At 48.0% G+C, this 19586-nt stretch overlaps 2 protein-coding genes across 4 annotated transcripts in view; one reads left to right on the top strand and one right to left on the bottom strand.

The window, feature by feature from the left end:
- Positions 1-1677, top strand: part of LOC144480489 (creatine kinase U-type, mitochondrial-like) — a 46648-nt gene extending 44971 nt beyond the window's left edge. For all 3 annotated transcript variants that reach the window (XM_078199978.1, XM_078199980.1, XM_078199979.1), the window contains 2 exons: positions 333-458; positions 1440-1677. In XM_078199978.1, the coding sequence (XP_078056104.1) occupies positions 333-458; positions 1440-1556 (243 nt within the window). In that variant the 3' untranslated portion in view covers positions 1557-1677. The remainder of the gene's footprint in view (positions 1-332; positions 459-1439) is intronic.
- A 2800-nt stretch (positions 1678-4477) lies between these two features.
- LOC144480447 (putative G-protein coupled receptor No18) lies at positions 4478-19376 on the bottom strand. The gene is made up of 3 exons (XM_078199878.1): positions 19367-19376; positions 10115-11320; positions 4478-5412 (listed from the first exon to the last, which is right to left on the bottom strand). The coding sequence occupies exons 1-3, from the start codon at positions 19374-19376 to the stop codon at positions 5279-5281; spliced, it is 1350 nt and encodes a 449-aa protein (XP_078056004.1). The 3' UTR covers positions 4478-5278.
- Between the last annotated feature and the right edge of the window lie 210 nt (positions 19377-19586).

Genomic DNA, 19586 nt, shown 5'->3' with positions numbered 1-19586 from the left:
CAGGATGGTGTAGATGGACATCAAGTGACCAATGGTGGGCTGACTGAAGGCAAGAGGTCATGTGATGAAATCTCCAGGAATCTGTCCAATTCGAGATGGCAACCCTTCTTTCAAATGGCCTTTTTCCCAGACAAAACGTTGCACCTTGCGAGGTGTGAACTGTTCCGCAGAAACCACATTTTCCTTTCCTGAATGCTTCCAAACACCAATCAGAAAGCAGCTTGTTCATACTCCTACCCATCATGCAATGGGTGAGTAACGTGTGTGGTTTGGATTCGAACGGAGTTGTTGGGTGGGATTTACCAGCCGTGTAAATTGTCTTTCTGATTCAGGATCCCCGATTCTCCAAAATGCTGGAAAACCTGCGTTTGCAGAAACGCGGGACGGGGGGAGTGGACACAGCGGCTGTGGGCAGCGTGTTTGACATCTCCAACCTGGACCGTCTGGGAAAATCCGAGGTTAGTTACCGCAGCTACTGCGGAATGAGGAGAGCGGACAGAGGGACTGGGTAGCAGAGAGTCGTAGAGGTTTACAGCAGGGAAACAGGCCCTTTGGCCCACTTGTCCAAGCTGCGCAGTTTTTACCACTAAGCTAGCCCCAATTGCTCAATCCACTCTCCAATCCCTCCAGGCACAGCGCTGCAGTGGCCAGAAGAGGCACTGCAAGGAGCAAGAATATAGAATAGAATCATTGTCCCAATTGCCCACGTTTGGCCCATATCCCTCTATACTCCATCTTACCCATGTAACCGTCTAAATGCTTTTTAAAAGACAAAATTGTACCCGCCTCTACTACTACCTCTGGCATCTTGTTCCAGACACCCGCCACCCTCTGTGTGAAAAAATTGCCCCTCTGGACCCTTTTGTATCGCTCCCCTCTTACCTTAAACCTATGCCCTCTAGTTTTAGACTCCCCTACCTTTGGGAAAAGATATTGACTATCTAGCTGATCTGTGCCCCTCATTATTTTATAGACCTCTATAAGATCACCCCTCAGCCTCCTAGCGCTCCAGGGCTAAAGGTTAGAAGAGAGGGTAGGAGAGGCAGGGGAGGGGGTAGAGGGTGGAAGAGAGGACAGAGAAGGGATTTTTTGGTGAGGGAGTCAGGAATATGGAGAGTGTTCATTGGAGAATGGGAGACAGGGGACTGGATTATTTGGGGAGATGGCTGAGGGAGGGAGGGGGAATTCAGGGAGGGGTAATAGATGAGGAGAGGGGGCAGTTATGGGGGTGGGGTCCCTTGGGAATACAGGGGCTGCAATGAGAGAGGGATTTCTTTGGGGATGGGGCTTGTGAGGAAGGAGGGAAGGTGTTGAGGTGGCTGAGTGGGAGAATGGAGGGAAGGGCAGGGGGTAGGAAAGGGTTTATATCACAATATAGTCTAACAATCCGACTCCCCATTGTACAGGTGTAAACTTGAACGTCTTGTTTCCTTCCCCAGGTGGAGCTGGTACAACTGGTAGTTGATGGAGTGAACTATTTAATTGAGTGCGAGAAGAGACTCCAGAAGGGGCAAGATATCAAAATCCCAGCGCCCCTGGTCCAGAATCGACGCTAATCCCTCTGTATTCAAACTGTTAGAACTGAAAGTGATGTTGCATTAGACATGATAAAAGTCTGGAAACCATCACACTTTTGAACCAAATAATTAAACTTCCTGACATTCTAAACTCTCAAAATACTGGCTACTCGTAAGCTCTTTGTCAACCTTGTCATGGGATCATCAGTACGACTTGTGCTCAGGTCCGATCGCTGCATGAGGACATTTCCCCTTCATCTTCACACCATCACTTTAGAGTCATAGAGGTTTACAGCATGGAAACAGGCCCTTCGGCCCAACTTGTCCATGCTGCCCTTTTAACGACTAAGCAAGTCTCAATTGCCCTCATTTGGCCCATATCCCTCTATACCCATGTAACTGTCTAAATGCTTTTTAAAAGACAAAATTGTACCCGCCTCTACTACTGTCTCTGGCAGCTTGTTCCAGACACTCACCACCCTCTGTGTGAAAGAATTGCCCCTCTGGACCCTTTTGTATCTCTCCCCTCTCACCTTAAACCTATGCCCCCTAGTTTTAGACCTTTGGGAAAAGATATTGACTATCTAGCTGATCTATGCCCCTCATTATTTTATAGACCTCTATAAGATCCCCCTCAGCCTCCTATGCTCCAGAGAAAAAAGTCCCAGTCTATCCAGCCTCTCCTCATAACTCAAACCATCAAGTCCCGGTAGCATCCTAGTAAATCTTTTCTGCACTCTTTCTAGTTTAATAATATCCTCTCTATAATAGGGTGACCAGAACTGTACACAGTATTCCAAGTGTGGCCTTACCAATGTCTTGTACAACTTCAACAAGACGCCCCCAACTCCTGTATTCAATGTTCTGACCAATGAAACCAAGCATGCTGAATGCCTTCTTCACCACTCTGTCCACCTGTGACTCTACTTTCAAGGAGCTATGAACCTGTACCCCTCGATCTCTTTGTTCTATAACTCTCCCCAACCATTAACTGAGTAAGCCCAGCCCTGGTTCGATTTACCAAAATGCATTACCTCGCATTTATCTAAATTAAACTCCATCTGCCAATCGTCAGCCCACTGGCCCAATTGATCAAGATCCCGTTGCAATCCAAGATAATCTTCTTTACTGTCCACTATGCCACCAATCTTGATGTCATCTGCAAACTTACTAACCATGCCTCCTAAATTCTCATCCAAATCATTAATATAAATGACAAATAACAGTGGACCCAGCACCGATCCCCGAGGCACACCGCCGGTCACAGGCCTCCAGTTTGAAAAACAACCGTCTACAACCACCCTCTGTCTTCTGTCATCAAGCCAATTTTGTATCCATTTAGCTACCTCACCCTGAACCCCGTGAGATTTAATCTTATGCAACAATGTACCATGCGGTACCTTGTCAAAGGCCTTTCTAAAGTCCATGTAGAGAACATCAACTGTACTGCCCTCATCTACCTTCTTGGTTACCCCTTCAAAAAACTCAATCAAATTTGTGAGACATGATTTTCCACTCACAAAGCCATGCTGACTGTCCCTAATCAGTCCTTGCATCTCTAAATGCCTGTAGATCTGTCTCTCAAAATATCTTCCAACAACTTACCCACTACAGATGTGAAGCTCGCCGGCCTGCAGTTTCCAGGCTTTTCCCTGCAGCCCTTTTTAAACAAAGACACAACATTTGCCACCCTCCAATCTTCAGGCACCTCACCTGTGGCTGGCAAGGGAACCTTTGGAGGGAATTCGACACAGATCCACGTCCCATCACCGTGTGGGGGAATCACAGACCCCCCCGTCCCATCACCGTGTGGGGTATTCACAGACCCCCGTCCCCTCACCGTGTGGGGAATCACAGACCCCCGTCCCGTCACCGTGTGGGGGAATCACAGACCCCCATCCCGTCACCGTGAGGGGTATTCACAGACCCCCGTCCCATCACCGTGTGGGGGAATCACAGACCCCCGTCCCATCACCGTGTGGGGGAATCACAGACCCCCGTCCCGTCACCGTGTGGGGGAATCACAGACCCCCGTCCCATCACCGTGTGGGGGGATCACAGACCCCCGTGCCGTCACCGTGTGGGGTATTCACAGACCCCCGTCCCATCACCGCGTGGGGTATTCACAGACCCCCGTCCCATCACCGTGTGGGGTATTCACAGACCCCCATCCCATCACCGTGTGGGGTATTCACAGACCCCTGTCCCATCACCGTGTGGGGGAATCACAGAGCCCCATCCCGTCACCGTGTGGGGTATTCACAGACCCCCATCCCATCACCGTGAGGGGGAATCACAGACCCCTGTCCCATCACCGTGTGGGAGACACTGAGGGAATGTGATGCCCCCCATGGTCTGTTAAATTGCCAACAAGGGGTGATACAGTGGCACAGTGGTTAGCACTGCTGCCTCACAGCGCCAGGGACACGGGTTCGATCCCCGGCTTGGGTCACTGTCTGTGTGGAGTCTGCACGTTCTCCCCGTGTCTGCGTGGGTTTCCTCCGGGTGCTCCAGTTTCCTCACACAGTCTGAAAGATGTGAGGGTTAAGAGGATTGGCCGTGCTAAATTGCCCCTTAGTATCAGGGGGACTATCTAGGGTAAATACTTGGGGATAGGGCCTGGGTGGGATTGTGGTCGGTGCAGACTCGATGGGCTGAATGGCCTCCTTCGGCACTGTATGGATTGAATGATTCAATGTTAACTCTCAGCATCAAGACTCATGAGGTCATGTAACGGCTGAGCGGGGAGACTGTCCCTGGGGAAGAGGCAGTGCTGAATGAAACATCCCCAAGTACTCAACATCCCAAAACAGCCCAGAGATAAAGCAGCAAACATTCTAGCCTCAAGTAGGACAAGTGAACAGATTTATAACATCAAAACATTGCTATAACAAAACCCTGACTTCACCTATTGAATCCGAGGATAATTTATTTCATTTCTCACGGATTCGGAGCCTGAGCTCCAAGTTCCAGTTCGGAGTAACACTGAGAACAGCCGCCCCATTCCCCCACATTCCCAGTCATCTACAGGAACTTTCATTCCATGTCGTTAAGTCAGTGAGGGTCAAAGGTAAGTTTTTCACTGACCAGCTGTTATACAAACAATGCAGATGTTGATCTGGGCAGGGGAATATTTTGTGTCCGGGTGGACTGTTCCTGTTGGATTTCCCTCATTGCAGATCCTTATTCTCAGATCAGCCGAGAGGGGCCAGTGAAAGCAGGAAGCTTCGTGCCTTAACCTCAGACTCAGTGACCTGGAAAAACCAGGAGGCAAACCTTGTGTTTCATTCGAGGGGAGAGATCCCTCATTTCCCGGGAGAGAGCCACGTTGATTAGCCAGGCTCGTTGTATTTCCATGTCGATGATCTCTTGTTTGCCTGGAAATTAAAATTATCCCTGTAGATTTCATCGAGGAAAGCCAAGATTTTAACTCTTCATTGCCCGGGGTTGGGGGGGGCGGGGGGGGGGAGGTGTGTCCATTGCAGGAGGGCAATGTCCATTCCCGAGGGTCACTGGCCACTCCTGAGGGTCACTAGCCATTTCCAGGGGTCACTGGTCATTTCCAAGGGTCACTGGCTATTCCCGAGAGTTACTAGACGTTTCCAGGGGTCAGTAGCCATTTCCGAAGGTCACTGGTCATTTCTGAGGGTCACTGGCCATTCCCGAGGGTAACTGGTCATTCTTGAGGTGATTAGCCATTGTTAGGGATTCCTGCCTGTTGCCGGGTACATGTGTAGAGTAGGTTTGTGACTGTGTCGATGTCACACGGCGATGTGGCTGTGAGGTCGCTGAGCAGGACTGGCTCGCCGCTGGAAAAAAACTGAACGTGGACTCGGAGAGTTTGTGTAAAGTGAGGAATCCCCGAGGAATGTCGGTGACACTGATCTCTGTAGCTCTGCAATCAAGAGACAAGAAACAATCTTCATCAGCTTCAACTCTCCGATAACTTTGTGTTTGGAGTGAATAAACATTTCTAACCACACCCCTCCTCCCACTCTTCCCCCCCCCCCACCTCGCCCCCTCTGCCCTGAGCCAATTCCAGTCAGTTCAATGTTGTAACCAGTTGGCCAATCTCCCCGCTGACGAAACTTTGACAAAAAGTCATCCAGACTCGAAATGTTGGCTCTGTTCTCTCTCCACAGATGCTGTCAGACCTGCTGAGATTTTCCAGCATTTTCTGTTTGTGTTTCAGATTCCAGCATCCGCAGTATTTTGCTTTTATTTATTTAATAACACAGGTTAAGTATAACTCTAATAAAATCATAGAAACCCTGCAGTGCAGAAGGAGGCCATTCGGCCCATCGAGTCTGCACCGACCACAATCCCACCCAGGCCCTACCCCCACATATTTACCCGCTAATCCCACTAACCTACGCATCACAGGACTCTAAGGGGCAATTTTTAACCTGGCCAATCAACCTAACCCGCACATCTTTGGACTGTGGGAGGAAACCAGAGCACCCGGAGGAAACCCACGCAGACACGAGGAGAATGTGCAAACTCCACACAGACAGTGACCCGAGCCGGGAATCGAACCCGGGACCCAGGAGCTGTGAAGCAGCAGTGCTAACCACTGTGCTACCGTGCCGCCCCATGAAACAGCTTAACTCTAAACAGCTGAATAATAGTTAAAAAATGAAAGGAAACAACTTCAATTTCTAACTTATCACTGTTTCAGTTCCAAATAAGCAATATTCGCTTACAGACACAAAATTCCACTTTAAATACAGTTAGCAACCATAAATATACTTGCTATAAGGAGTATAGACAGTCTCAAAGCTGTCAGCGAGATTTTGAGTTTCAGAGCAGCTTGCAGATTTCTGTCTTTAAACAAACCCCAAGTTTAAAGTTTATTTATTAGTGTCACAAGTAGGCTTACGTTAACATTGCAATGAAGTTACTGTGAAAATCCCCTAGTTGCCACACTCCAGCACCTGTTCGGGTACACTGAGGGAAAAAATAGCATGGCCAATGCACCTAACCAGCACGTCCTTCAGACTTTGGGAGGAAACCGGAGCACTCGGAGAAAACCCTCGCAGACACGGGAAGAATGTGCAAACTCCGCACAGACAGTGACCCAAGCCGGGAATCGAACCTGGGTCCCTGGCGCTGTGAGGCAGCAGTGCTAACCACTGTGCCACATTGCTGCCCTCAAATATAAAAGCAAAATACTGTGGATGCTGGAATCTGAAACAAAAACAGAAAATGCTAGAAAATCTCAGCAGGTCTGAGGTGTTGTCCTCAAAAGCTGTTTCTCTGCTATAAACCGACCTGCTCTCATTAGCCATATTATCACAAGACCCTATCAATCAAACTAATCAAAAATTTGAGGGGATATCTTCATCTATAAATAAAAGTCCATTAGCTCTATCCCAAGTAAAAATGACATGGCTAAAACGAGTAATTATCCTGCTCTCCCAACACCTGAGCTGCATTCCTTCCAGACATACCGACTACCTGTAGCAAAAAGCTGAATCTTAAAACATTCCCCTTAAACATAAAATATATCAATTGCACACTATCATCAGAGGGCAATTCTCTCAGTTCCAAGACATCTCTGCAGGAGTCCCTCAGGGTTAGTGTCCTAGACCCAACCATCTCCAAATGTTTCATCAATGACCTTTCTTCCATAAAATCAGAATAAGAAGTCTCACAACACCAGGGTAAAGTCCAACAGGTTTATTTGGAATCACGAGCTTTCAGAGCGCTGCTCCTTCATCAGGTGAGTCACCTGATGAAGAAGCAGCGCTACGAAAGCTCGTGATTCCAAATAAACCTGCTGGACTTTAATTTGGTGTTGTGAGACTTTTTACTGTGCCCACCCCAGTCCAACACCGGCATCTCCGCATCATAAAATCAGAAGTGGGGATGTTCGCCGATGATTGCACAATGTTCAGCACCATTCGTGACTCCTCAGATACTGAAGCAGTCCATGTCCAAACGCAGCAAGATCTGGACAATTATCCAGGCTTGGGCTGATAGGTGGCAAGTAACATTCATGCCACACAAATGCCAGGCAATGACCCTCTCCAACAAGAGAGAATCTAACCATTTCCCTTTTTCATCCAATGGCATCGCCATGGCTGAATTCCCCCACTATCAACATCCTGGGGGTTACCATTGACCAGAAACTGAACATGGCTAGCCATACAAATACTGTGACCACAAGGGCAGATCAAAGGCTAAGATTCCTGAGGTAAATAACTCACCTCCCGACTCCCCAAAGCCTATTCACCATCTACGAGGCACAAGTCAGGAGTGTGATGGAATACTCCCCACTTGCCTGGATGGGTGCAGCTCCAGCAACACTCAAGAAGCTTGACACCATCCAGGACAAAGCAGCCCCGCTTGATTGTTACCCATTCCACGAACATTCACTCCCTTGAACATCGACACACAGTGCCAGCAGTGTACACCATCTACAAGCTGCACTGCAACAACTTAGCAGCATCTTCCAAACCCACGGCCACCCCATCTAGAAGGACAAGAGCAGCAGATACCTGGGAACACCACCACCCCGACTGGAAGGGAACACTCGTGCCTGGTGATTGTCGAGCAGTGTTCATTCATTCAGTGTCATAGCGTCTGCATGGTCTCCCTCGGGGAACACTTCAGCAGTCACGGGCATTCAGCCTCTGATCTTCAGGTAAGCATTCTCCAAGGCGGCCTTCACGACACACGGCAGCGCAGAGTCGCTGAGCAGAGACTGATAGCCAGGTTCCGCACACATGAGGACGGCCTCAACCGGGATCTTGGGTTCATGTCACACTATCTGTAACCCCCACGACTTGCCTGGACTTGCAAAATCTCACTAACTGTCCTGGCTGGAGACAATTCACATCTCTTTAACCTGTGCTTAACCCTCTCTCCACTCACATTGTCTGCACCTGTAAAGACTTGGTTACCTGTAAAGACTCGCATTCCAACCATTATCTTGTAAATAGAGTTTGTGTCTTTATATGCCCTATTTGTGAACACAACTCCCACTCACCTGATGAAGGAGATTGAAGCTCTGAAAGCTAGTGCTGCCAAATAAACCTGTTGGACTTTACCCTGGTGTTGTGAGACTTCTTACTGTGCCCACCCCAGTCCAACGCCGGCATCTCCACATCATGATGTCCCTACACCACATGGACTACAGCAGTTCAAGAAGGCAGCTCATCACCACCTTTTGTAGGGGCAATTAGGGATGGGCAATAAATGCTGTCCTAGCCAGTGACACCCATGTCCCATGAATGAATAGAAAAAAAATTCGTCTCTCAATTTCCTAAACTGCAGTGTGTACAGGCCCAACCTTTCTCATAAGACCAAACCCCCATCCCAGGTATCAGTCAAGTGATAAAAGCAAATTACTGCGGATGCTGGAATCTGAAACCAAAAGAGAAAATGCTGGAAAATCTCAGCAGGTCTGGAAGCATCTGTAAGGAGAGAAAAGAGCTGACGTTTCGAGTCCAGCTTTGACAATCAGTCAAGTGAACTTTCTCTGAACTGCTTTGAACGCATTTATATCAATTCTTAAATAAGGTGACCAGATTGTACACTGTACTCCAGATATGATCTCACCAACGCTCTGTGCAACAAATCATCTCCACTTTTATATTCCATTCCCCTTGCAATAAACAACAATATTCCATTTGGCTTCCTAAGGAATCAAAGGCTCACAGAGGGAAGTATTGGCCTGGTGGTATTATCGCTAGACTATTAATCCAGAAACTCAGCTAATGTTCTGGAGACCCAGGTTCGAATCCCACCATTGCAGCTGGTGGAATTTGAATTCAGTAAAAAATATCTGGAATTAAGAATCTACTGATGACCATGAAACCATTGTCGATTATCGGAAAAACCCATCTGCTTCACTAATGCCATTTAGGGAAGGAAATCTGCCGTCCTTACCCGGTCTGGCCTACATGTGACTCCAGAACCACAGCAATGTGGTTGACTCTCAACTGCCCTCTGAAATGGCCGAGTGAGACACTCAGATTATATCACCACTTCAAGAAGGCAGCTCACCACCATCTTCTCAAGGGTAACCAGGGATGGGCAATAAATGCTGGCCCAGCCAGTGACACACATATCCCACCGATGAATGGGAGATGATAAGGCGGCACGGTGGCACAGTAGTTAGCACTGCTGCCTCACCGCACCAGGGATCCGGGTTCAATTCTGGCCTCTCACTATCTGTGTGGGGTTTGCACATTCTCCCCGTGTCTGCGTGGGTTTTCTCCCACACTCCAAAGATGTGCGGTTTAGGTGGATTGGCCATGCTAAATTGACCCTGGTGTCAGGGGGATTGGCGGGGTAAATATGTGGGGTTACGGGAATAGGGCCTGGGTGGGATTGTGGTTAGTACAGACTCGATGGGCCAAATGGCCTCTTTCTGCACTGTAGGATTCTATCATTCTATGAATAAAATAAAAATTTATCCTTTATTCCAAGTTAACACCAACCCTTTGATCCCGCGTGCTTCTATTTTTGGAATGAGGAAGCTACATGTCGCTTTATCAACTGCAAGATCTTTTCCACAGGTGCCAGGAAACATAAATAACCTGAAGGTTAAATTCCCCAAGTTCAGAATTAAAGAAAGGGAAAGAGAGTACCTCGAATAACAGAGAAGGGAGGCGGGCTGATCTCATTACTTGTTGGCCGCTTATTGATGCCCCCATTCTGGGCAACGGCAGCTGGACCTGGGGCCCCCTCTGAAGCTTGCTGCGCAGACACCCCAAACCACAGGCCGATGTTTTCCTTCAGACAGCGTCTGAACTGTTGGTTCAGGACAGCGTAGAGAACTGGGTTCAGAGCACAGTTCACAAAGGTCAGCCAGGTGACGAGGAAGTCCAACATCTTGGGGACCTTCCTCCCGTACACAGAGCCGGGGTGAAAGTTCACAATGAAGTAGGGCACCCAGGTCACGAGGTAGGTTGTCACCACGGCAACGATGGTTTTGGTCGTTTTCGACTCCATTGCTACATCGGACGAGCTGCACGTGTTGAAGTTTGAGTTGGAAGATATGAAGCTAGCCCACTTTCTGGAAAGGCTGGACTGTAAGAGTCTGAAGGACCTGAATTCCATAGGGATGGAACTGCCTTCCTGCTCAGGGGGCAGGCTGCTGGTGAAACGCTGGGATTTATGCTTCACATGCTCACGGGTGACTCGGTATATGAAGTAATAGGAGATGGTGACCAATAGCAAAGACATCACGTAGATCCAAATAAAAATGTAGATCCCATAGGCCAGACTGGAGCCTCCATCCAACCAGCTATAGTCACACAAACACCTGGTCGGGGAGAACTTGTAAAGGCCCAGGCCAAAGAGCGGTGGGATTCCACAGAGCAACCCATTCCACCACAAGAACACAATTATCTTCTTCGCCTTCTCCCTCGTCACGACCAGTATAAAGGGCCTCGCGATGACATAATACCTGTCCACCGCGATCCCGGCCACGGACAGGATGGAAACGTTCCTCAGCGAGAAGGTCAGGAAGCCCGAGGTTTGGCACAAGGTCGCACCAAAGGGCCAGCTCTGGGCGACGGTTGCTATGACGATGGCAGGCAGGCCTAACAGAGCGATGAGGAAATCAGCCAGGGCCAGGGAGGCCACGAATATGTTGGGGATGCTTCGCAGAGGCCGGCATTTGTAAACCAAAACCAGGACCAGGATGTTCGATGGAAGAGCAACGATTAAGATGAGCAGATAAAGAATTGCCTGGGCCGCGGTCTGTGCCAGCAGTTGATGTGTTTGTCCGCTGCTATTGGATCCCAATGTTGCTGGGTCCAAGTTCTGAAGATTGCTCATTCTTACCGGAACTGTGGAAGCACTCAATTCCAAATGGATTCTTTCACTCGTTCATTCAACTCCCCGAGGACCTCCGAACCCAAGCCTTAGCATCAGCCTCACTTGGAGGGAGATTAATACTCAGTAATCCAGCGTGGCTGTTTGGCCAATTGCAGCCTCTTGGGAAGCAGAAATAATTAATTGTATTGGACAGGGAAAAAGATCACTTGTCAAAATCTCGCCTCTCAGTCACAGGGTTCCGGCTTCAAGTCCCACTCCAAGGTGTGATCTGAGCTGACAGTCCAGTGCAGTACTGAGGGAGTGCGGCATTGTTGGAGGTGCTGTCCTTCAGATGAGAGATTAAACTCAGTTGGCCTGCGTGGGTCCACTGATAAGAAGCGTGGGATGTTAGCCCCTGGTGTTCTGGCCAATATTTATCCCTCAATCAACACCGCAGATAAAACAGATTATCTGGTCATTATCTATCGCAGTTTGTGGGATCTTGCTGTGCGTAAATTGGATGCCGTGTTTCGAGCATTACAGCAGTGATTACACGTCACGGCGAACCATGTTGAGACATTTGACGGACATGAAAAAAAACGCAATGGAAATACAAGTTTTTTTTCCCCAAAACCTTTTGCAGTGACAGAATCTGTGACTCTGAACTCGACACTCACACCCTGGCAACACCTTTCAAACCCGTCTAGCAGTCAATCTGGTTTCAGGTTGTCCATTAATATCCTGGTTTACCTTCACTTGTATAAGCAGTTGATGGCCAGTTAGGGGAGAGAGTCAGTTCTGGTTCAGCCTGGAAAAATACAAAGAACACGGCTTATCAATAGTAAGTGGTGGAGGAATAATACAGCCTTTAAAAAAATATTTTATTGGTGTCACAAGTAGGCTTACATTAACACCGCAATGAAGTTACTGTGAAAATCCCCTAGTCGCCACACTCCGGCGCCTGTTCGGGTACACTGAGGGAGAATCTAGTACCTAACCAGCACATCTTTCAGACTGCGGGAGAAAACCGGAGCACCCGAGGAAACCCATGCAGACACGGGGAGAATGTGCAAACTCCACACAGACAGTGACCCAAGCCGGGAATCAAACCCAGGTCCCTGGCGCTGTGAGGCAGCAGTGCTAACCACTGTGCCACCGTGCTGCCCGTTTTAGCATTTAGAATTTAGCATGGCCAGTGTACCTAACCGGCTTGGGTGAGATTCTCCGCCTCCCAGCTGCCTATTTCCTGCCAGCAGGAGGTGGCGCGTTGTTTTCTAACGGCGGGATTCCCTGGTCCCGCCGCTGTCAATGGGAATTCCCACTGACATCACCCCACACTGGCGGGAAACCCACGGGCGGGAGCGCGCTGCCGGCGGGACTGGAGAATCCCACCAGCGTGAACAGCCGGAGAATTCTGGCCCTTATCTTTTACCTTCAGCAAGTTTATTCTACATACAGAGGTACAAACCCTTTATGGTTCCCCCAATAACAACCTCTGCCCATTTATGCTCCTGGAAATTGAGCCAATGAGCATCACTTGTCTTTACCAATGCAATTGGCTTAACGATGTAATTGCTAATTTGTGAAATTGCTGCCACATTAACACGGTCTCAGAAGTTTAATATCACAACAACTTTATCCATTGTGTTCAGAACAAAGAAACTTGAAGATATTTTTATCCCATAACCATTTATAGAAAGTCAGCTTAAGTAACTAGTAAATGGCGTTAAACTCCATTTTGTGAATATATACTTACAGTAATATAAACATGTCAAACTTAGGGCAGCACGGTAGCACAGTGGTTAGCGCCGCTGCCTCACAGCGCCAGGGACCCAGGTTCAATTCCCGGCTTGGGTCACTGTCTGTGTGGAGTTTGCACGTTCTCCCCGTGTCTGCGTGGGTTTCCTCCGGGTGCTCCGGTTTCCTCCCACAGTCTGAAAGACGTGCTGGTTAGGGTGCATTGGCCGTGCTAAATTGACCCTTAGTGTCCCGGGATGCATAGGTTAGAGGGATTAGCGGGGTAAGTATATGGGGTTACGGGAATAGGGCCTGGGTGGGATTATGGTTGGTGCAGACTCGATGGGCCGAATGGCTTATTTCTGCACTGTGGGATTCTATGATTGGGTACTATTCCATCAAGCCTGACCCACGATAGCTGGCGCGATGGCAATGCCATTCCCCACCTACTGCCACTAATCTCCCCCCCACCCACCCCCCCCCGCACCTCCCTTCAACCTCTCATCAGTCATGTGATCGACTGGAAGGGGCAAAAAAAATGAAATAACCCAGAGTCAATAAGGAGAAATAAGATAATGTAAAATTACTCCTCTCTTTCTCCCCGTGTCTGCGTGGGTTTCCTCCGGGTGCTCTGGTTTCCTCCCACAGTCCCACAGAAAATGTGCGGGTTAGGTTGATTGGCCATGATAAATTGCCCCTAGTGTCAGGGGGATTAGCAGGGTAAATGTGTGGGGTTGTGGGGATAGGGCCCTGGGTGGGATTGTGGTCGGTACAGACTCGATGGGCCGAACGACCTCCTGCTGTACTGTAGGGATTCTATGATTCTTGCTCCAGGCAATTAACACCCAGCCTGGAGACTGTGTCTGATTTGGTATCTGCCGTGAGGACAGATTTGCCCCTCGCAGGCACTGCTCACTGTGCTAACGAGCCACACACGGCAGGAGGTTTCAGTCCAGGGCCTGCTGCCCATTAGCCTGGCAACAATCAAATGTGGTACAATTGCCCTCGGGTATCTCCTGAGCTGGAGAGGGATTTTTTTGATTTGATTTATTATTGTCACTGGGATACAGTGAAAAGTATTGTTTCCTGCGCGCTATGCAGACAAAGCATACCGTTCATAGAAAAGGAAAGAGAGAGTGCAGAATGTAGTGTTACACTCATAGCTAGGGTGTAGAGAAAGATCAACTTAATATATGGTAGGTCCATTCTAAAGTCTGATGGCAGCAGGGAAGAAGCTGTTCTTGAGTCGGTTGATACGTGACCTCAGACTTTTGTATCTTTTTCCCGATGGAAGAAGATGGAAGAGAGAATGTCCGGGGTGCGATGATTATGCTGGCTGCTTTTCCAAGGCAGCGGGAAGTGTAGACAGAGTCAATGGATGGGAGGCTGGTTTGCGTGATGGATTGGGCTACATTCACGCCCCTTTGTAGTCTCTTGCGGTTTTGGGCAGAGCAGGAGCCCATACCAAGCTGTGATACAACCAGAAAGAATGCTTTCTATGGTGCACCTGTAAAAATGGGTAAACCCAGACTGGGTTTCTGCTCCTTACTGCTATTTTATCAGTTCCGGTTTAGGATAAGCCAGGTTCAGGCTTGGCAATGCTGAATGATCAAACTGTATATCTTCTAAAGAGTAATACCATGATGACAGGGAGCTATATTCCTGGGATACGAATGGGAAAGGGCTAGTGTTACCCATTGCCTGTTACACTGTCTAAAAACCTTCATAATCCAGGGCAGCAAACACTTTGTGTGAGAGAGAATGATCTAAATTAGTCATCTAAACTGCGATCTTTCTCTGCTGATCTGAGGTTAACTCCCTCTGCCATGGGCTCATGGAGCTTGGTTCGTAGACAGACAATAGACATATTCTGCGTAACGCTTGTTTATCAGTGCCACATCTAAACAGAGCTCTTGGGCATGACTCCAGTCTCCAACCTCTCTCTTGAGAATCTCGCCTCTGACTGACTGGTCCCAGTGGTACATTATCATCAACGTCATACATTAGCATATCCCACCCATTAACCCTTTATACTAAACCTTCTCCTTAGTCTTCAACTATAACACCTCCCAATCTCTCTCACACAACCTTTATTTCTTTTCGCGATCCTGGATGTTGCTCTTTGCCCAAATTCCCCACTTTGTATTTTTTGTCTCTTCCCAATTCCTCTGGGTTGAAATCTCTTTCTCGAACTCATTCCTTCCTTTAATGCTCTTAAAACCTTGTCTTCCCATTAACCCCAAAATCTCTTTGATTTATTATTGTCACATGTCCCGGGATATAGTGAAAAGTATTGTTTCTTACGTGCTACACAGTCAACGCATACTGTTCATAGAGTACACAGGGGAGAAGGAAAGGAGAAGGTGCGGAATGTAATGTTACAGTCATACACTCTCAAGGCGTTTGAGAAAAACAGGATTTGCCAAACTGTCGGATTTACTCAATCTTCTTTTCCTGCTTGTGTTTCCATCATTGTGAACTTTGACCCTTCATCCCAAACTTCTCAAAGGGACAATTTGCTGTTTGGGCAGAGAATTCTAGAGAATTCTACAGCCATGAAGCTTCGCCTTTACAGGACGTCAACAAGGAACTACCCCAGGTGTCAGAGCCCCAGGAAGACATTGCATCATTCCCAAGGCTCTATCAGCCCCACATCGCTCAGTAATGTCTCGTCAGAACCCACTTGGCATGAGTGCAAACTTCAACAATGTTATTAACAGTGACGCCACAACTAAACCTGCCAGAATGTAAGAATATTTACTGCACCCCCTCCCTATCCCCACCTTGACACTTACTGCTCAGAATTTTGCAACTGCCTCTTAATTATCACTCCCCCCCCCCCCCCTCCCCACTCCCCCCGGACTGCAATGTTTGATCCAGACACTGCAGAGGTCAATAAAATATCTGAATGAGCTCAAAAGCCGATCACCATTGTAATCTTCAGTGAAGATCCTCACTGCAGTTTTGTCTGACTTCATAGAATCTACAGTGCAGAAGGAGGCCATTTGGCCCATCGAGTCTGCACCGACAACAATCCCACCCAGGTCCTATCCTTGTAAGCCCACTTTTTATTCATTCGTGGGACATTGGTGTCACTGGCTGGCCAGCATTTATTGCCCATCCCTATTGCACTTGTTCAGAGTTGAGAGTCAACCACATTGCTGTGGCTCTGGAGTCACATGTAGGCCAGACCGGGTAAGGACGACAGATTTCCTTCCCTAAAGGACATGAGTGAACCACATGGGTTTTTCCGACAATGGTTTCATGGTCATCAGTAGATTCTTAATTCCAGATATTTTTTATTGAATTCAAATTCCACCATCTGCCCTGGCGGGATTCGAACCCGGGTCCCCAGGACATTAGCTGAGTTCCTGGATTAATTTACCCTCCTAGCCGCCCTGACATTAAAGGGACAATTTAGCATGGCCAATCAACCTAACCTGCACACCCTTGGAGTGTGGGAAGAAACCGGAGCACCCGGAGGAAACGGGGAGAACATGCAAACTTCACACGGACAGTGACCCGAGGCTGGAATGGAACCCGGGTCCCTGGCGCTGTGAGGCAGCAGTGCTAACCACTGTGCCACTGTGCCGTCCTTCTTGCTTGAGAAGCGAAGTGAAGAAAAACGCTTTTCCTTCAGTTGTGCCCGGGCTTCTTGTCTGGTACCTCTGGCAGTCATGATGTGGAGATGCCGGCGTTGGACTGGGTTAAACACAGTAAGAAGTTTAACAACACCAGGTTAAAGTCCAACAGGTTTATTTGGTAGCAAAAGCCACACAAGCTTTCGGAGGTCCTTCTTCAGGTGAAAAATCCCCTTCCTCACCTGAAGAAGGGGCTTGGAGCTCCGAAAGCTTGTGTGGCTTTTGCTACCAAATAAACCTGTTGGACTTTAACCTGGTGTTGTTAAACTTCTTACCTCTGGCAGTGCAGCAATGATACTCGAGAGGGACCAGTCAAAGCAGCATAGTTTATCAGGCAGATCAACTTCCCACTGACTGTCCATGCAGAGCGACACAATCCTTTCAAACACTGGCCAACAACCATATCTGGAGGCTGCTAATCGATGTCTGCAGAGCTAATAATGAACCGTGCAGGCTAGCTAATGATCAACATTGCCCTGGAGCACTGCCAACCCTTCAGGGCCAGGGATCCGATTACTGAATCTGCCACAAGAATGCCAACTTAGTCCCATTCTTCCAAGATCAAACCAGGCATCTTGGAGTCAGTTTAACCCCACAGAGAGCCTACTGGATGTAAAGGGTTAAAATCATAGAATCCCTACAGTGCAGAAGGAGGCCATTCGGCCCATCGAGTCTGCACCGACAACAATCCCATCCAGCCCCTATTCCCATAACCCCATGTATTTACTCTGCTAATCCCCCTGACACTGAGGGGCAATTTAGCATGGCCAATCCACCTAACCTGCAATTTTTGGACTCATTTCTTGAGAACTGGGTACAGTTCTGGTCACCCTATTATAGAAAGGATATTATTAAACTAGAAAGAGTGCAGAAAAGATTTACTAGGATGCTACTGGGATTTGATAGTTTGAGTTATAAGGAGAGACTGGATAGACTGGGAATTTTTTCTCTGGAGCGTAGGAGGCTGAGGGGTGATCTTATAGAGATCTCTAAAATAATGAAGGGCTTAGATCAGCTAGATAGTCAACATCTTTTCCCAAAGGTAGGGGAGTCTAAAACTAAAGGGCATAGGTTTAAGGTGAGAGGGGAGAGATACAAAAGTGTCCAGAGGGGCAATTTTTTCACACAGAGGGTGGTGAGTGTTTGGAACAAGCTGCCAGAGGCAGAAGTAGAGGCGGGTACAATTTTATCTTTTAAAAAGCATTTAGACAGTTACATGGATAAGATGGGTATAGAGGGATATGGGCCAAATGCGGGCAATTGGGACTAGCTTCGGGGTTTTAAAAAAAGGTGGCATGGACAAGCTGGGCCGAAGGGCCTGTTTCCATGCTGTAAATCTCTATGACTCTATGACTCTATGGAAGAGATTGAAATGAAGGACTGAGCAAAAGAAAGTAAATTGCGAGGAGGACGTAAGGAGGCTACAAAAAGACACGGACAGGTTAAGTGAGTGGGTAAAAATGTGGCAAATGGAGCATAGTGTGGACTAATGTGAAATTGTCCATTTTGGCAAGATCATAAAGCTTATTATCTAAATGGTGAGAAATTGCAGAGCTCTGAAGTGCAGAGGGATCTGGGTGTCCTAGTGCATGAATCACAAAAGGCGAGTATACAGGTAATTAGGAAAGCTAATAGAATGTTATTGTTTATTGTGAGGGGAATTGAATACAAAAGTAGGGAGGTTATGCTTCAGTTGTACAGGGCATTGGTGAGATCACATCAGGAGTATTGTGTACGGTATTGGTCTCCTTATTTAGAGAAAGATTAGTTCAGCGAAGGTTTAGCAGCTGAATAAAAGCAAAATACCGCGGATGTTGGACATCTGAAATTAAAAACAGAAAATTCTGGAAAAATCCAGCAGGTCTGGCAGCCTCTGTGGAGAGAGAAACAGAGTTAAAGTTTCGGATCTCCTACAGAACAGGCGAAGAATCATTTAGACCCAAAACGTTAACTCTGTTTCTCTCCACAGAGACCTGCTGAGTTTATCCAGCATTTTCTGCTTTCATTACTAGACTAATGCCAGGAATGGGTGGGTTGTCTTATGGGGAGCGATTGGAGAGGTTAGGTCCGTATCTGCAAGAGTTTAGAAGAGTAAGAGGCGATTTGAGCAAAAATCTTTCAGATCCTGAGGGGGTATTGACAGGGTGGGTGTGGAGAGGATGTTCCCTCTTGTGGGATAATCCAGAACTTGGGGTCACAGTTTAAAAATAAGGGGTCACCCAATTAAGACAGAGATGAGGAGAATTTTTTTCTCTCAGAGGGTACAAAGAACAAAGAACAGTACAGCACAGGAAACAGGCCCTTCGGCCCTCCAAGCCTGTGCCGCTCCTTGGTCCAACTAGACCAATCGTTTGTATCCCTCCATTCCCAGGCTGCTCATGTGACTATCCAGGTAAGTCTTAAACGATGTCAGCGTGCCTGCCTCCACCACCCTACTTGGCAGCGCATTCCAGGCCCCCACCACCCTCTGTGTAAAAAACATCCCTCTGATATCCGAGTTATACTTCGCCCCTCTCAGCTTGAGCCCGTGACCCCTCGTGATCGTCACCTCCGACCTGGGAAAAAGCTTCCCACTGTTCACCCTATCTATCCCCTTCATAATCTTGTACACCTCTATTAGATCTCCCCTCATTCTCCGTCTTTCCAGGGAGAACAACCCCAGTTTACCCAATCTCTCCTCATAGCTAAGACCCTCCATACCAGGCAACATCCTGGTAAACCTTCTCTGCACTCTCTCTAACGCCTCCACGTCCTTCTGGTAGTGCGGCGACCAGAACTGGACGCAGTACTCCAAATGTGGCCTAACCAGCATTCTATACAGCTGCATCATCAGACTCCAGCTTTTATACTCTATACCCCGTCCTATAAAGGCAAGCATACCATATGCCTTCTTCACCACCTTCTCCACCTGTGTTGCCAC

The sequence above is a fragment of the Mustelus asterias genome, chromosome 29 (genome assembly GCF_964213995.1).
Source record: "Mustelus asterias chromosome 29, sMusAst1.hap1.1, whole genome shotgun sequence".
In the NCBI taxonomy this organism is placed as follows: Eukaryota; Metazoa; Chordata; class Chondrichthyes; order Carcharhiniformes; family Triakidae; genus Mustelus; species Mustelus asterias.
Note: the sequence above shows the minus strand (reverse complement) of the source record. Positions and strands in the feature narration are given on the sequence as shown.

Excerpts from the sequence above, each read along its gene's own strand:
- LOC144480447 (XM_078199878.1), bottom strand. Across the intron at positions 5,413-10,114 it reads TCCCTTCTCTGTTATTCGAG|AGCTACAGAGATCAGTGTCA; the intron begins GTACTCTCTTTC and ends TCTTGATTGCAG.